We start from the raw sequence: 16,939 nt of genomic DNA on the forward strand, positions 1-16,939 counted from the left end.
TGACAGTGACTGACAGATTGACGCTGATGCTGACAAATGTATTGTTTAAAATATGTTCTTTGTTGTCAAAAAAAAGTAAAGGTCTTCAATTAAAATGTTTAAGCATTTTCTTGACGAGAATCCTCATAAAAATAACAGATTATCCACTAAAAAGCGTCACAAACGAAAGAGAAAGATTAATCAGAATAAACAAATAGGCGCTAAGAAAGACAGAAAGAGGCATAACAAGTTGAGCTTTGCTATGTCGGATTGGGCCGAGAACTTCGCATCTGCAGCAAATTGGCAATTGAAACATCAGCTCGCTTATTGGAAAGCACGTGCGAAGAGCCTCGAATATGAGAACAAAGTGCTACACGATATAATAAGAAAGAAATATTACGTTGCAACGACGTCTGAGCGCAGTGCGCGAGCTGAAACCGAATCTGAAGAGGATAAATCAGATGACACAGAAGATATAGGAGACGAAGACGAAGATTTCGAGGTTAGTGAAGAGTTCATACAGTTTTTAACGGCAAACGCGAAGTACAAAGAAGAGGCGCGACTCGAAAAAGAACGTTTGAAAGTCGCCAATGAAGCTAAGGAAAATTTTGATGCAATGATGGAAGAAGCCGCCGTTGAAACTGCGGAGCAAAGGCAAGAAAGGCTAAAGGAGTTGTATGGGAGTGACTGGCAAAGGATATCGGCGTTAGAAGCTGCATTAAATTCGAAATATATTGATGAGAGTGATAGATTGAAACCTGTATATTGGCCACATTTGCCATTTAATTTGAACTATAGTTGATTATGTGATGTATGTAACTATAGTTGATGATGTGTTATTTGTTTGTATGATGTTTTGTTATGTGTAAAAAATATGTGTACATGTTTTGATAATCATAATTCCTCCCCGGAGGGGAAGCCCTTGACTGCTCGACTCGGATTTGCATCTGTATAATATTTTGCTTAGTTCATTCATTAATATTTTCAACATATATATTTAATAATATGATAATTTTGATATATTCTGTTTTCTATTTATATTACTTTACTGTAAAATGTAATAAGAAATTAAATAAATGGATGAACATATGTACAAACAAAGGTTCTCTGTGTGATAAATCCAATTAGGTTGTTTGGGGGGAAAGGGCTTGTTAGTAATGAGGTCTGAAGGTCCTATTGCTACCAATCAAGTAACCTCCATGTGGTTTCCCATGGAAACCTTTTTTGTTGAACTTGTCGCTATAGGCCTGACTTGCTCACCTATCTTCTCTCACTGGTACAGAAGGTACCTTCTAATATGAATTTCTATTTATTTCTCTTTAAATTGTAATGAATTTAAATGTTTATTATTATTATAGATTGATTATATATAAAACAATAATTTGATTAAAATTTCTTTCATATAAGACTTGTTTATTTCTTATAACTTGATGTTTTCTATTTTTGTTATGTTGTACTAGTAAACCAAGAGCTAGTGACTACCAGTTTATCATTATAAAAAACCAGCTCTAGTTACAGGTTACTCAATAGTTATTATATCTCATAATGCTTATTGTTGTTTTAATTTATGTATATGTATGTATATATATATATGTATATATTTCTTATGTATTAGTTTATTCATATATATTAAAAGTAATGTTTATGTATTATATGTGCATTTCTTATGTGTATAATTTATTTATATTGTGTATTGCCTTAATGTGTCACATATTTTTCACCACATCTGCCCTTCATGTTTTTACCTAACGGTTAGCTGGTAGAGAATGCCATGTGGCATTAAGCTCGCCATTTGTACAAAATTTTATTGTGCAATAAAGAATAAATAAATAAAAGAAAGTTTTTTAGTGCATGCTTTTAAATTATGCATTTTAAATTATGTATATAGTCTATAGATTGGCAATGTGAAAGAGAGAAAAGATAATTATCCATATGTTAGAGCGAGGAGGTAGACAATAAAACAATAATTTGCAGAATATATGCTTGAAGTTGATTTAAGGGGAGTATGAACAAATAATTAGTAATTAATTTTACAGTTTAGTGTAATCACTTTTAAGTGAATGTAGTTTGTTAGAAATAAATGTGCTGTACCTGAAAATAATAGTAATGAGGGAAATAAACAATAAAATTGCACATTTTCATACAATTACACTGTAATTATTTATACCTAATATATAACCTAAAATATTTATATATATATATATATATATATATATATATATATATATATATATATATATATATATATATATATATATATATATATATATATATATATATATATATATATATATATATATTCTGCAAAGCGCCATAGCTGAAGCTGAAGAGGACATCCAGATGAAGTGTTTTTAATAGACGATAATGGAATGGTAAGGAATAATAGGTGAGAATGAGAGAAAGCATGAAAACACCTTCAGGAATTCAACACAATAATATACATATTAAATAAAAGTGAACACAATGATGACAGTCTTCTAATCAGTAATATTTAAACAAAATTAAAAAGATAGAATGATTGTAATCTTTTCTTGAAGGAACTGCTAGACGGGTTATTCTGAATACCCACGGGAAGTTTATTCCACAACTGTGCAGCAATGCAAATGAATTACCCATAAAATTTACAGTACAGTATTTTGGGGAGGAAAGGGATTGTTAGTAATGGAGACTAAGAATCCTATTGCTAGCAATATACCCAACCAGGTCGACCTCCTCGCGGTTCCCCCTGGAAACTATCATGGTTAATTCCTGATGAATTCATCATGATAGGCTAACTGACCTGTTTTCATTCTTATCTATCACCCTTCACTGGTGCTCCGCCAGCGTATCCCGTTAGCACAGGCGGAGTTACCATACCATTATCACTCATAAAAAAAAGTACAGTATTTTGTGCGAAGATTAGTATAAAAATATCTAATTTAATCCAAATGAAGTCCTAAATGTCTCCAAATAGAAATTAAAATTATAACAAATATAAAAATTTTGCTATATTTGCAACTTCACAATCATACAAATTGGGGGGAAAGGGGTTGTTAGCAATGGAGTTTGACAGCCCCATTGCTAGCAATATGCCCTATCAGGTCGACCTCTACGTGGTTCCCCCTGGAAACCATCGTGAACAATTGTTATATTTGTCACGATGGGCTAACTGGCCTGCTTCATCCTCACCTATCATCCTTCACTGGTGCCGCGCTAGTGTATACCGATAGTGCAGGTGGGGTTACCATTCCATTATGACTCATAAAAAAAAATCATACAAATTCAAATGTCACGTGTTGAATTGTAGATCTGTTCATCATGATGGACTAATTGACCTGCCTTTTCATTTCCGCTTATCATCTCTCACTGGTGAGCGTGTATCGTTAGTGCAGGCGGGGATACCATACCTTTTTAATCCATTAAAAAAATCGGCGTTTTTGCTCAGATCGGATAAAACGTTACTAATGTCCTTTTACTTTATCATCACTACATAGTATAAAACAAAGCCTATCTCCGTCTGTCTGTCCCCATGTATGCTTAGATTTTTAAAACTACGCAACGGATTTTGATGTGTTTTTTTAATAGAATTCAAGAGGAAGGTTTATATGTATAATACATACATAATATAGTAGAGAAACACTGATAATTTTATAGGTTTCTGATGTGATGTCGTAATGTAAAAGGGGGGCCGGCGACGCTATTTAGTAACAGTATTGCACCCATACGAAGTCGGGGCGGGTCGCTAGTTTCAAATAATACGTGTATACCAAATTTCATGACGTCAAGTTATTGATTTAAATAAACACATTTAACATAATATTATAAATAGGAGGTAATGTAATGTAAATAGGACTCCATTTTCCGCACTTAGCCTCTCATTTGGGCCGTTGTGCGAATGAGTCGTGGCTAGTACAGCTAACCTAGTTCCGCCCAGAAGCGCAGAAGCCTCCTGGGATCTTTACAGGCCTCACCGTTCCGAGGATTTTTAAACGTTGATGGGCTACAGCTTCACATTCCAGGATTACGTGAGCAGCCGTTTCTTCGGCGTCGAAACAGCCTCGACATAGAGGGCTGTCTGTGGCTCCTATTGTGTATAAATGTTTATTTAATGGACAATGGCCCGTTATTGTCCCTATCATTATTTTGAGGTTTTTTCTATCTAAATGTGATAAACGTTTCGATAGTCATTAATTCAACGTAGGTACGGCCAATTTTGATTGTCTGCAATCAGTAGCCTGCATTCGAAATTGCGAGAACGGAAGAGGAAGAAATGGATACGGGCCTACCACCTTCGTTCGTGAACCTCTTCTGGCTAGTTCGTCTGTGGCAATAGGAGGATAGATTTGATTTTTCAATCGACTTCAAAATTAGATTCTAAATTCGATTTTTTTTTATATTTCTGACCTCGTAACTCCGCCAGGTATAAACCGATATGGGAAATTCTTTAAAATTTGAAAATATATATATATATATATATATATATATATGTTACCGATTTAATATCTTCTTTTATCTATAGAAAGCTACATTATCAGCAAGTAATATAGGCTGTATTTTATAAAAAGAAAACGCGTGCAAAGTCGTGGCGGATTGCTAGTACGTGTACTAGTAAGAAATAGTTGAGATTTTTTTACCAGAGGGAGACTTTGTACAAAAGTCGTTTGCTTGGGCATTTCTGTCCCATTCGTGTTTCAACCGTAAAACAGTTGTGTTTGCGTGGCTGTGTTTCGGTTTGAAGGGTGGGATATGGCGTGGATTTACAGGGTACAGAGGAATAACACCTGAGTCCTCAGGAATGGCAACGCATGGGGGGTATCATGGGCGAAACAGTATACTCTGTTATGTCCATGGTACTGCTCATGTCTATAGGCGACGGTTACCACTTTCCATCAAGTGGACCGTCAGCTTGTTTGCCATTCTAAGTTGCATAAAAAAAGACTCGGAATTTATTAAGGTCGTAGAAGCCAAATGCGCGTGTTTCGTTGATGTCTTTTGATAGAGTGAACTTATTATGAACTCTCCGAACAAAGATGGCTGTTCGCGACATCGCTCGCGCGTAAAATATTTGTATTTTTTCATTAGTTTCAGACATTTTACTTTGATAAAAAATATCCTATATTCTGTATTAGTTACTAAGCTATCATCATAATGAATTACATCGAAATCTTTGCAGTATTTTTTGTGTGGTAGGTTTTTTAAATTTTTAATAAAATTAAGAAAAAAAAAGAAGTGTAGTTGTTTTTGGGCGAGGGGAAAGGGATTGTTAGCAATGAAGTTTGACAACCCCATTGCTAGCAATATTAGGTCGATCTCCACGTGGTCCCCCTGGAAATCATCGTGAACAAAATAAATAAAAAAATAAAACATTTATGTTAAATTCATCACGATGGGCTAACTGACCTGCTTCATCTTCACCTATCATCCTTCACTGGTGCCCCGCCGGTGTATACCGATAGCGCGGGTGGGGTTACCATTCCATTATTATCCATGAAACAAAAGTTGTTTTTGGGCAAACTCTAAATCCTTATTAATTTTAAATGTGAAAGTTATTTTGTATGTTTGTCACCTTACAGCACCGGAACGGCTTAACCGATCACTATAAAATTTAGTATACATGTACTATATGAGTTGAAGAAGGGTATAAACTATTTTTTTTTCTGGTCATGCGGACAGAGTCGCGAAATGAAGCTAGTATAACAAGAAATACATTAATAAAAGTGTACAAAGTAATAAATGCTAGAATTCTTGTTAGCAATCAATATTGTAGAATTTAAATCCTAAATACGATCCTCGTAAATGTGCACATGAATTGTGAAACAATTTCTGACTAAAGCTGTGTACACATTGGTGTATAAAAAGGTGAACAATATTGCTGGTTTATTATGATCATCATCACTTTATGATGATGATTATACTAAACTACAATAAGAACCAATTTTTAATCGTTAACTATATTCCGCGGCTTTGTTTGCAGGATTATATTTATTTTACTTTTATGTAATATGAAATAGTGGGGGGAAAGGGATTGTTAGTAAGGGAGACTAAAAATCCCATTGCTAGCAATATACTCAACCAGGTCGACCTCCTCGCGGTTCCCCCTGGAAACTATCATGGTTAATTCCTGATGAATTCATCATGATGGCCTAACAGGCCTGTTTTCATTCTCATCTATCACCCTTCACTGGTGCCCCGCCAGCGTATCCCGTTAGCGCAGGCGGGGTTACCATACCATTTTCAGCCATAAAAAAAGGAAAAAAAATGAAATAGTTAAATATGTTGATACCTTATCTGATGGAGGTGGTAACCAATGTCTATAGCAATCTATAGATAAGAATTAGCACTACAGGTTTAGTTTAATATCATCATCATCACCATCATCATATTAGCCGTATTGTTCACTGCTGAACATAGGCCTCCCCAAAAGGAGGAGTTTGCCTGTAGTTGCCACGCTTAGCAGGCGGGTTGGCAACCGCAAATAGGATTTGAAGATGTTTTGTAAGGAACTTTGCTGCTCATCCCTCGACTATTACAGTACATAAAATACTCTATGTATTAAGTTAGAATATAACCTATTTGTGTATCAAATTTCATTCATATTTGCTCAGTAGTTTTTGTGTGAAAGAGTAACAAACATCCATCCATCAAATAATCATTATTCACATATTATAACTGTGTTCTTTGAATAAAATTTTGGCCAAAGATAGACTAAAAAACATGGCCGCCTAGGTGGTCTGTGCTGACACAAATTTATAATTGTAAAATCAACATTTTTGAAAAAAAAGAGCAACAATTTAGTTTCTAGTCTCGTTCTTTTCAATTGAAATTTAATTCCGAATGGGCGGTATAATCATAAAAAAAGACTATTCAAAAATGTTTGCAGTTAATTTTATTCGTATAAAAAAATATAATCTTATTGTTGTGTAGACGTGTTAGTATGTGCGCACCCTAAGGACGACTCGAATTGTTTTTTCGCCGCCTTAGCTGGAATGATACGAAATGTTGCCTTCTACCTTATATAGCCATCGATGTGATTCCACACTTATTTTGAACTCGAACCCATGATCACATAATTTTCTTGTTCAATCCCTATTATTTTCGCTCGTCCCTCTACTAAAATCGAATATGGAATTAAACTAACAAACGAAAGCTAAAACATACGGATTTCCAGAGGGAGACTTTGTACAAAAATCGTTTTGCTTGAGTACCTCTGTCCCATTCGTGTTTCTACCGTGAAGCACTTGTGTTTGCATGACTGTGTTTCGGTTAGAAGGGTGGGATATGGCGTGAATTTACAGGGTACAGAGGAATAACATCTGAGTCTTCAGGAATTGCAACGCATGGGGGGTATCATGGGCGAAACAGTACACTCTGTTGTCCACGGTACTGCTCATGTCTATAGGCGACGATTACCGCTTTCCATCAGGTGGGCCGTCAGCTTGTTTGCCATTCTAAGTTGTATATAAAAAAAAAAGAGAAATGGGGTTAGAACGAAAGGATAACGATGAACAAAACTGTTCGCAAATACAGTCGTTATGTTTGTGGTTTACAAAAAATTGACTTCGATTATGGCTAAACCAGTAATTTTGAGTTTTAAAAACTGAACTACCCGAGAGATTTTTATTAAAATTTTGGATGAAATGGATGGAATCAATCTGTAAGTATATCCTTTTAGGTAAAAATAGATTTTTCCAAAACGTTTTTAGAACCGAGAGAGTACAACAGTCAAACATAAAACAAAATACAATGGAATTATTTTTAATTCGATTGTATTTCTGAATTTAATAATTTTAATTTTAGATTCTTTTTATTTTTGAAGTCGATTGAAAAAAAGGAAAGAATGTTCTAAGAATACTTTTAATAGGTTTATATTAAAACAATTTGGGAGAAGCAGGAGGAGGGGGAACGGGGAAAGAGGGAGGTTTCGGTTTTTTATTCTTTACCTGACTTATGTAAAAACATAAAAAGATGATGCCTTCAAGACAGTCATGGATTTGAGATCATTATAAATTCATTATAAAGTATATTTAAAATCGCATTATTGTTTTTGTGCGTTATATACCGCAGTCAGCGGTTAAACCATGTGGTCCATTATCAACAACTATTCTTTGTTCATATCAAGGATCACTATCAAGTACGACCAGAGGGAGACTTTGTACAAAAGTCGTTTGATTGGGCACTTCTGTCCCATACGTGTTTCTACCGTGAAGCAGTTGTGTTTGCATGGCTATGTTTCGGTTTGAAGGGTGGAATTTGGCAGTAAATTTGATGCATTCGGGGGCATGATACTCCCATACGTTGCCATTCCTGAGGACTCAGGTGTTATTCCTCTGTACCCAGTAAATTCATGTCAACTGCTTCACGGTTGAAACAAGAATGGGACAGAGGTACCTAAGCAATCGACTTTTGTACAAAGTCTCGCTCTGGTAAAATTCGTGTACGTTGGCGGAGTAAGAGTTGATAGGTGTAGTTGAAAGCACGTCTAAGAGTCTACGATGAAATGTTTCTTAAATTTCAGGACCTTGCGAAAAACAAATTTCATGTTAAAAATTACATGTTACGTACATTTGAAAACTATTAAAAAATGTATAAATATCGTTCGTTTGGACTTTTATGGTAGTATTTCATGTATAATATAGTATATGTCATATATGTGTAAGTATATTTGTTATTCATATATATTTATTCGTTTATATATGTAATTTTAGTATGTATGTATATCAATAATTACTAGTACCGCATTCGAGTATTCTGACACTTCCCTATGGTTGACTGGGAGAGAATGCTTTTAGCATTAAGTTCGCCGTGTACACATATTTGTACTAATGAATATTTATGTGATGAACGAAATGTTAAGTTCCATTTACTGGGTTGATTTTTGTATTAACAAAAATACGAAATTGAGTTCGAAAATTTGGAATTTCATTTCACGGTAAATTTCCAGTTGGCTCATCGTGACTTTTTTTTGTAATGAATGATATAGGAATGGTGACCCCGCCTGCGTTATCGGTATACGCTGGCGGGGCACCAGTGAGGGATGACAGGTGACGATAAAAGCAAGTCAGTTAGCCCATCGTGACGAATTCCATTACGATTAACCACGATGGTTTCCAGGGTAACCGCATGGAGGTCGACCTGACAGGGTGTATTGCTAGCAATGGGTCAATTAGACCCCATTACTAACAATCCCTTTCCCCCGGCTCATTGTGACGAATTCATGAATAATTGAACACAACGAAATCCAAGGGCGACCGCGTGGAGGTCGACCTGATATATATTGTTAGAAGTGGGGTTATTAGATCCCCATTACCAATCATCCCTTTCCCCTCCTAGAGATAGATTTACAATATGACATCGTAAGACAGTAAGACTTGATTCCGTTATCCAGCAAAATTATTTGGGTGTAAATTTAGAATTGAGTCATATAAAATTTTTAATACTACCAAAGTGTCGCACGGCTGACCTCGGCCTCACCTGATGGAAGTGGTGATGAGGTCGAAGGTGAGGCGCGCGGGCGCATGTGCTGGCAATTCGCTATTCTCGAAAAGGTCTAGATTATAGGAGCATTTACCTCATTAAAGGTGATAGGGCTTCGAATTCTTAGTGATATTGTAAACTAGCTTTTACACGCGACTTCGTCTACGTAACCGGGATATGTTTATTGACCGGGATAAAATGTAATTAATGTTCTTTTATATACCATAATACAATAATACATACATATTCAATTTAATATTATATATTATTTTAAATAAATAAATAAATTTATATATTCAGGTATATCATTATTACTACACATAGTATAAAACAAAGTCGCTTCCCGTTTGTCTGTCCCTATGCATGCTTAGATCTTTAAAACTATGTAATGGATTTTGATGTATTTGTTTTAATAGATAGAGTGATTCAAGAGGAAGGTTTATATGTATAATACATGCGTAATAGTAGAGGAACACTGATATTTTTAGAGGTTTCTAATGTGATGTGATGTAATGTGCACCCGTGCGAAGCCGGGGCGGATTGCTAGTTAAATATATAATTATTGTTGTTTTTTTAATATATGGTAATGGAATGGTAGCCTCGCTTGTGTACCAGTGAGGGATGATAAGTGAGAACGAAAGGGAAGATCAGTTAGCCCATCGTGATGTATATGATGCCCACCTGGAATTTATCATGATTATTTCCAGAAGGACCACAGGGAGGTCGACCTGTCAGGGTATATTGTTAGCAATGGGACTGGTAGACCGCATCCCTTCCCTCCTAACGATTGCTGTTAAGGCACTAAGCGCTGGCGAACTTATTTGCATATAAACTAATATATTAATTAATTTATTTTATTTTTTACATAGTTATAACGTCCTCATGTATAACACAGGCATATTTTATACCACATTTACTTACTTTTACCGTGTATATGAAGGATTGTGGGTAGGTATCTATTGCTTAAGTACACTCGCATACAGTTTTATTTGTAAGTATATGTTGTAATAATTTCCAATGTACAATTTGCGATTTAAGCATAAAATATATGAAATAAATAATAATAATGAGAATATATCATTTACTTATTTATTTATTACATCCACTGGGTGAGCCTTATAGTCTTCCAATACGCTCACCCAGGAAAGCATGAGTACAATAACATATAAAAAGGAATATTACACTAAAATAACAAAAATAATATAAAAAGATTTAACTCGAACAAAAAACGTCTGAACACAAATACTCTGTGGTCACTCGACGAAACTCCAGCAAGTCGGAGGCAAATACATCCAATTGCGGATACTGGCTCAAAATATCATTGAGTAGTTTCAATGCAAGAGACAGTGTTATATGTAGACTGAGCTTTCTGTTGAGGTTTTTCCATGAGATTACAGCATGGGGTTCTTCAAAAAAAAGGAGTAGGGAAGTTTCTTCAAGGTCGCTAACGCGCGCGTAATGATTTTTTTATGCAACTTAGCTTAGCAAACAAGCTGACGACCCACCTGATGGAAAGTGGTAACCGTCGCCTATAGACATAATGATAGGCCTCTGGTAATGCAGGCGTTCATAGGCTACGGTAACCGCTTGCCACCAGGTGGGCCGTATACTTGTTTGCAACCTCAATGGTATTTTAAAAAAAATATCCCGAATTAATAAATAGGGCACATTTTAATCTAACTGACGTAGGCAAACCTGTGGGCAGAACTGCAGCTACTTACTTATATTTTAAATACGCAAACTTTCAAACTATCTCTCATCATCAACTGGTCCAAAAATGCAGCCTCCACGTGAATTTAAATTAACAGCACCGATTTCGCATACATAAGGAATTTCAAGGTTCGCTTTATCTGTTATCATTGCTTATCCAAGTATCGAACCAAACAACGTAGCATCCCTGTCCGAGGCTGTGGAATTGGCGTTCAAACGGTATGCGAGACCAACCTGTTCTGAGGGGCGCCCCCCCATAATCCCGTCTCCACCGGTCTCCGCTAGTGCCTTCCGAGCCTCGGTTCAAGACGGTGCACCGCGCGCGGCCGTTTCACATACGACAAATTTAACACAAACGTGATTAATTTGTGAAAAGTGTTCTATATAGTAAACCGTGTATGTCGGATTGCAGTGTAGTGTTCATACGTTTCACTTTTTCTGTGTTGTTTTAATTCATACGCGTTTTGAAATCCAAAATCTTTATACTCCATACAAATAAAACGAGAATTGATTATGTTTGTGAACGAAATTGTGTTATGTTGAAAGGATTCTGGAGGTTTGTAAGACTTTTTCTGTTTTCAATATTGTCACTTGTGTAGTTACATATCTAACTTTCGTCCGAGAAACCCAACTTTCGCGGGAGATTGCGTGCTTGGAACGTTTTCTGAGACACATTTCCTATCAAGCTAAACTTATTGGCTACCAACCAACATTTTAAGTAAAGCGTGGTTTGGAGTGTGAAGTGTGTGGATAAAGTTATAAAGTAACTATAAATATTGTTAAAAATTGTAAATAAATTTCGTTACCAGTGAATAGATGGGTATAAAGACATGCAGACGTTAAATAACAATAGTTCAATAAACACATTTGCGTTCGTGATTAGATTGAAAATGTATAATGTCTTAGGCGGTTAGTAAAGTTAGGAAGTGATAGAAATAACTAATAAGGTAACTTTACGCTTAACAATTTGTACGCTAAGATTTACCTGCTGCTAATACCTACTTATGAATATGAAAAGCTTGTAAAATGTATGGATATTCGTTACTTAGTCACACTTAAACAATTACAACAGATTTGAATGAAATTTAGTAAAGGAGTAGGCTTTTTTAGTATATGTAATGTCGAAGCAAGTATTGTATAGGCAAGTTATATCCTAACTTCGTTAATAGGTAATTTTATTTCTAGCACGTGGAGTTATATAAATAATATAAATTTAAAAATTCATATTTTTGAATGTTCAAATTTAATGAACATGATTAAAGTAAAATGTGATCTTGTTCTCTCATCCTTCGATTAGAAAACAGAAAGAGAGGAAGTGTAAAAAAAACCCGATCGTAGTATAAAATTTTATCATTCCTCAGCCCGCGGCGATTATTTCTATTCTACTAGACAGAGCGGGCAATTTAAAACAACTTAAAAATAAGTTACAAAATCTAGAATTTTCTGTTATACATATCAGTAAGGATCAATGTGTTTTTTTAATAGTTTTTTTTTAGTATTCTTCTTACTCTGATTATAATTAATTTATCTCGTGGTTTCGAGTTATTTAATAGGTAGTATTCATGCAAAATCATAAGTTTATAAAAGTTTCGAGTTTATTGCTTATTCTATTCGACTGAATTTGCATTTTGAATTGTCCATGATGGCGAGTATGATGTTAGGGAGTTTTATGGTGAATTATCTATACTTATAATAAATCTGTAGAGAGGTCAATTCTGTACATGAAATACATTTCCAAAATAACTATCAGGGCGTGATTAGTGATCGATACTGATGCCAAAAATGCAATCAGTAAAATTTTTGTCTGTCTGTCTGTATGTTCGTTCTAGAAACAAAAACTACTCGACGGATTTTAACTAAACTCGGTACAATTATTCTTCATACTGCAGGGCAGGTTATAGTATACTTTTCATCACGCTACGATCAATAGGAGCAGAGCAGTGAAGGCAAATGTTGGGAAAACGGGAGAAGTTACTCCATTTTTAAGCTTCCGTCGCGTGTGCAGCCTTAATGTACACTTTTTAAAATGTAAAAATATCCACCCGTGCGATGCCGGGACGGGCCGCTAGTAAATAAACAATTGTCTTTTAATAATAAATTGCTTGCGTATATTTGACAGAAAATTATGCCAAAAAAAAAACAATAGAAGAACAGTGTCGCAATCTTCAACATGCCCGGAGTGGAATTATAATAAAAAAAAAACGCCTAAAATTAAGATATTTAAATATTAATTAAAATTATATATATATATATAATCTTCATTAAAATATTAATAAGGATTATGGTATTTAGGTGGTTAAAAAGAGAGGTGATACATTATATTTTTATTCTTTCACTATAGAAACGTTCTATCAGCATACAACAAGATAATTTTGCTCCACAAAACACTGACTTTATTTATGGTGAAATCAGTTAGTTTGAATTAAGAACCAAACTTCTGAATCGATCTTATATAATCTGCTATGGAATCACTATGAAAGTATAACCTAATAAATAAGATAAAAAAAATCTAAATCGGTTTAAAATGACAAAGGTAAAAAAAACAAACATAAAAAAATACAACCGAAATGAGAATCTCGACATTTTTCGAAGTCGGCTAAAAAGAGTCGGTAGTCGCAAGGAAAGCCGTCTCAGTTTCTGCTAAGCTATTTCAAGTTAGTGCTTAATCAGATGAGATTGTATCTAATATGTTCAAATAAACATAAATAATACACTTGAATTCCTATCTCAGCCGTTTGATAATATTTGCTAATCTATAAATCAGAGATATGCAACAGTAGGTAATTGGCAACGTAATAAATTGTATCCATTACTCGAGCGAGGGAAATAAATGTTATTAGTTATTAGCTAATATTGAACTAGTTTTGAACTAGTTCTTAACTTAAAGCTTGAAGAAGAAATAAATTTTAAACTGTAACCTTGTTATTCATAAAATTTGTTAGTTCCAAGTGGCTTGGCTATGGAGAAGGATATACTCGGAGTTTCTCTTTGTGTTAGAATAAATATAGTGGAAAAATTAATGAATGACATTAATAAGAAATCGTCACAGTCGTAGAATACTGACGGATCTGACGAATATTACATATAAAGATCCGTCAGTATTCTACGACTGTGACGAAATGTTATTTATTTACATTTACTATATTATTGAGTTCCTTTTTAAGGCTTTATTATAACAGATTAATAAATAAGGATTGAAGTAAATAATATAGGTGAAGTGATACTAAAGATGATTTTAAAGTTTAACAATCTTTTCCCGACAATCTTTGAGTAGAGAAATTATAGTATAATTATCTACAGCTAGAGTCAATTTTGAAGGAACATTTTTTATCTCTATTTTCAAAACTAAATGTTAACAATCGTAAAATTTTACTTTTTTACTGACGTTGTAAAAGCGATTTACATTTTGGCGATAACGGGTCGACCTTAGGCCCAATCAATCGCCACAAAATCTGGCATACATGTAGAATCTAGTATGCAGTCGTTATTTTAGTTTAAAAAATTAAATACTAAATACATTTTAATGAAATTCCTATGGGAATAATAAAGTAAAAAAGAAATTTTAAAATGTTTTATAAACCACGGAGCTCTGAGGTAATAATCATAACAAAAGACAAGTGAAATGAGAATCTGATCCTTTTTCGAAGTCGGTAAAATAAGCATGATTTTAACTATATTACAATTATTATACAATGAACACAATTCTCGCTAAATTGCCCACATTTTGTTAAACTATTTTATATATTTTAAAGATATTATTTTAGGGATATTTCTAGAGAATGACATTTCAGAATCGTTCTCCATAAACGGACAACGTTGCAAATATGAGTACTTTATTTGTATTTATATCTAATAATATTATAGAGAGGGAATATTTGATTGTTTGTTTGTTTGTAATTGATAAACTTTAAAAGTACTCGAACGATTTAAAAAATTATTTAATCTATGGAAAGTTACAGTATTAGTGAATAACATAGGGTCTATATATTGGGCCTATGTTATTCACGATATCTATTTATTGGGTTTCTCTAAACATTAATGGCGGATAAAGGTCATCACCTTTTTCGATATCGCTCATATCGGTCTGATATCTATTTTCAAATATGTTAAAAATCCAATATTATTTTTTGGATAACAGACTTTTAACACATTCGTTATTAGACCAATGTGTACATAGATATTGTAACTAAAATATATAGTTATCGCTATATATTATCCACCCCTAGTATCTATCTTTTTGAAGTTGGGCCGGATCACTAGTCCTTTTAATATAATAAATTGAAAGTTTGTAACGACGGACACTCTTTTACGTTTGTTACTCTTTTACACAAAAATTACTAAACGGATTCGAATGAAATTTGGTACACAGCTTAATTGTATCCTACCTTAGTACATAGGACACTTTATGCACTGAAATACGCGTAACAAAGCTGCTAGATATAGTAAGTATAAAATAAATTAAACGCAACCCCAAGATCACCAAAGCGTGATCAGAGACATGGTTCGAGTCGAATGGCGGGTGTGTTGAAGTGTGTACAGGATTGATTACAATCACATTGAATGCAAAGCAGGCCGATATGCAGCGTGGAGTGACTAAAGTGCTTATTGTTTGCGCTGGGCTGTTTTCGTCTTGAATTCTATATGATGCTATTAAAGTTAGCGCTGTGTAAGACGAGAAATATCCATACTAATATTATTAATGTGAAATATTATAAAGAGGAAAACTTTGTTTGTTTGTTTGTTTGGTTGTAATGAATAGGCTCAAAAACTACTGGATCGTTTTTAAAAATTCTTTCACCATTCGAAAGCTACATTATCCACGAGTAACGTAGTGTAAATTTTATTTTGGATAAAAATAGGGTTCCGTAAAATATTTGGGTTTATCGGACACAAGGTGTAAAAAATCAACCAGAAAAGTTACTTATTTTGCGTACGCCGCCTAAACTATAAAAGATAGAACAATAAAACGTTCTAATTAATTGTAGATCTTAATATATATAATTATAACTTTATTGCACAAATATGATTGTAACAAATTCAGTACTGGAAATTACAGTAAAAGTAGGTACGAATTAATTAGTACATTTGGATCAGCTTAAACATTTTTGTTTTGAACTAGGTTATAAAACCTGTATCTCAGACAACAGCGCTCAACTCTCATTAAATACTATAATATTAGTTCAGCAAAGTTTTTAGTGCTACATATTAGAATGTTGATTTTATATAAATTCATTTAATTATAACTATTAGTAGTAATGGAAATTGTGTATAAATGTGCTCCCTGTGTGTAGTGTAATTTGAATGTATGTGTGTGGGAGGGTGCGTAAAATATTTGTTGTTTTTTATACAACTTAGAATGGCAAACAAGCTGACAGCCCACCTGATGGAAAGTGGTAACCGTCGCCTATAGACATGAGCTGTACCGTGGACATAACAGAGTATACTGTTTCGCCCATGATACCCCCCATGCGTTGCCATTCCTGAGGACTCAGGTGTTATTCCTCTGTACCCTGTAAATTCACGCCATATCCCACCCTTTAAACCGAAACACAGCTATGCAAACACAACTGTATTGTATGTATACTGTAATATTATTTAAACAATTTGAAAGTTGAACTTAAAAGCGAGTTTGTTTGTTATTTTTGGTGTTTTAACTCAGTGATGGATATACATATATACATTTGCCGTTAGCAGACTATTCGAAACGCACTACTAGTTTGAATGAATTGTAAAACGTATTGAATGAATGAATGAAATTACTTTATTGTTCCCTTCAAAAAATTATATAGATTACAAA

General features: G+C 34.1%; 2 protein-coding genes across 2 annotated transcripts in view; both read left to right on the top strand.

Annotated features, from left to right (window-relative positions):
• The first annotated feature begins 27 nt into the window (after nucleotides 1-27).
• LOC113512438 (gem-associated protein 8-like) lies at nucleotides 28-1,385 on the top strand. The gene has a single exon (XM_026896327.3). The coding sequence runs from the start codon at nucleotides 95-97 to the stop codon at nucleotides 779-781; it is 687 nt and encodes a 228-aa protein (XP_026752128.1). The 5' UTR covers nucleotides 28-94; the 3' UTR covers nucleotides 782-1,385.
• Nucleotides 1,386-11,441: 10,056 nt separating this feature from the next.
• LOC113512569 (protein dachsous) overlaps nucleotides 11,442-16,939 on the top strand; it is a 424,518-nt gene continuing 419,020 nt past the window's right edge. Inside the window, exon 1 of the mRNA XM_052899094.1 lies at nucleotides 11,442-11,698. The gene's annotated coding sequence lies outside the window, so the exon portion shown is untranslated. The remainder of the gene's footprint in view (nucleotides 11,699-16,939) is intronic.

Source organism: Galleria mellonella, unplaced genomic scaffold (genome assembly GCF_026898425.1).
Source record: "Galleria mellonella isolate WM207_F2 unplaced genomic scaffold, CSIRO_AGI_GalMel_v1 utg56, whole genome shotgun sequence".
Classification (NCBI taxonomy): domain Eukaryota; kingdom Metazoa; phylum Arthropoda; class Insecta; order Lepidoptera; family Pyralidae; genus Galleria; species Galleria mellonella.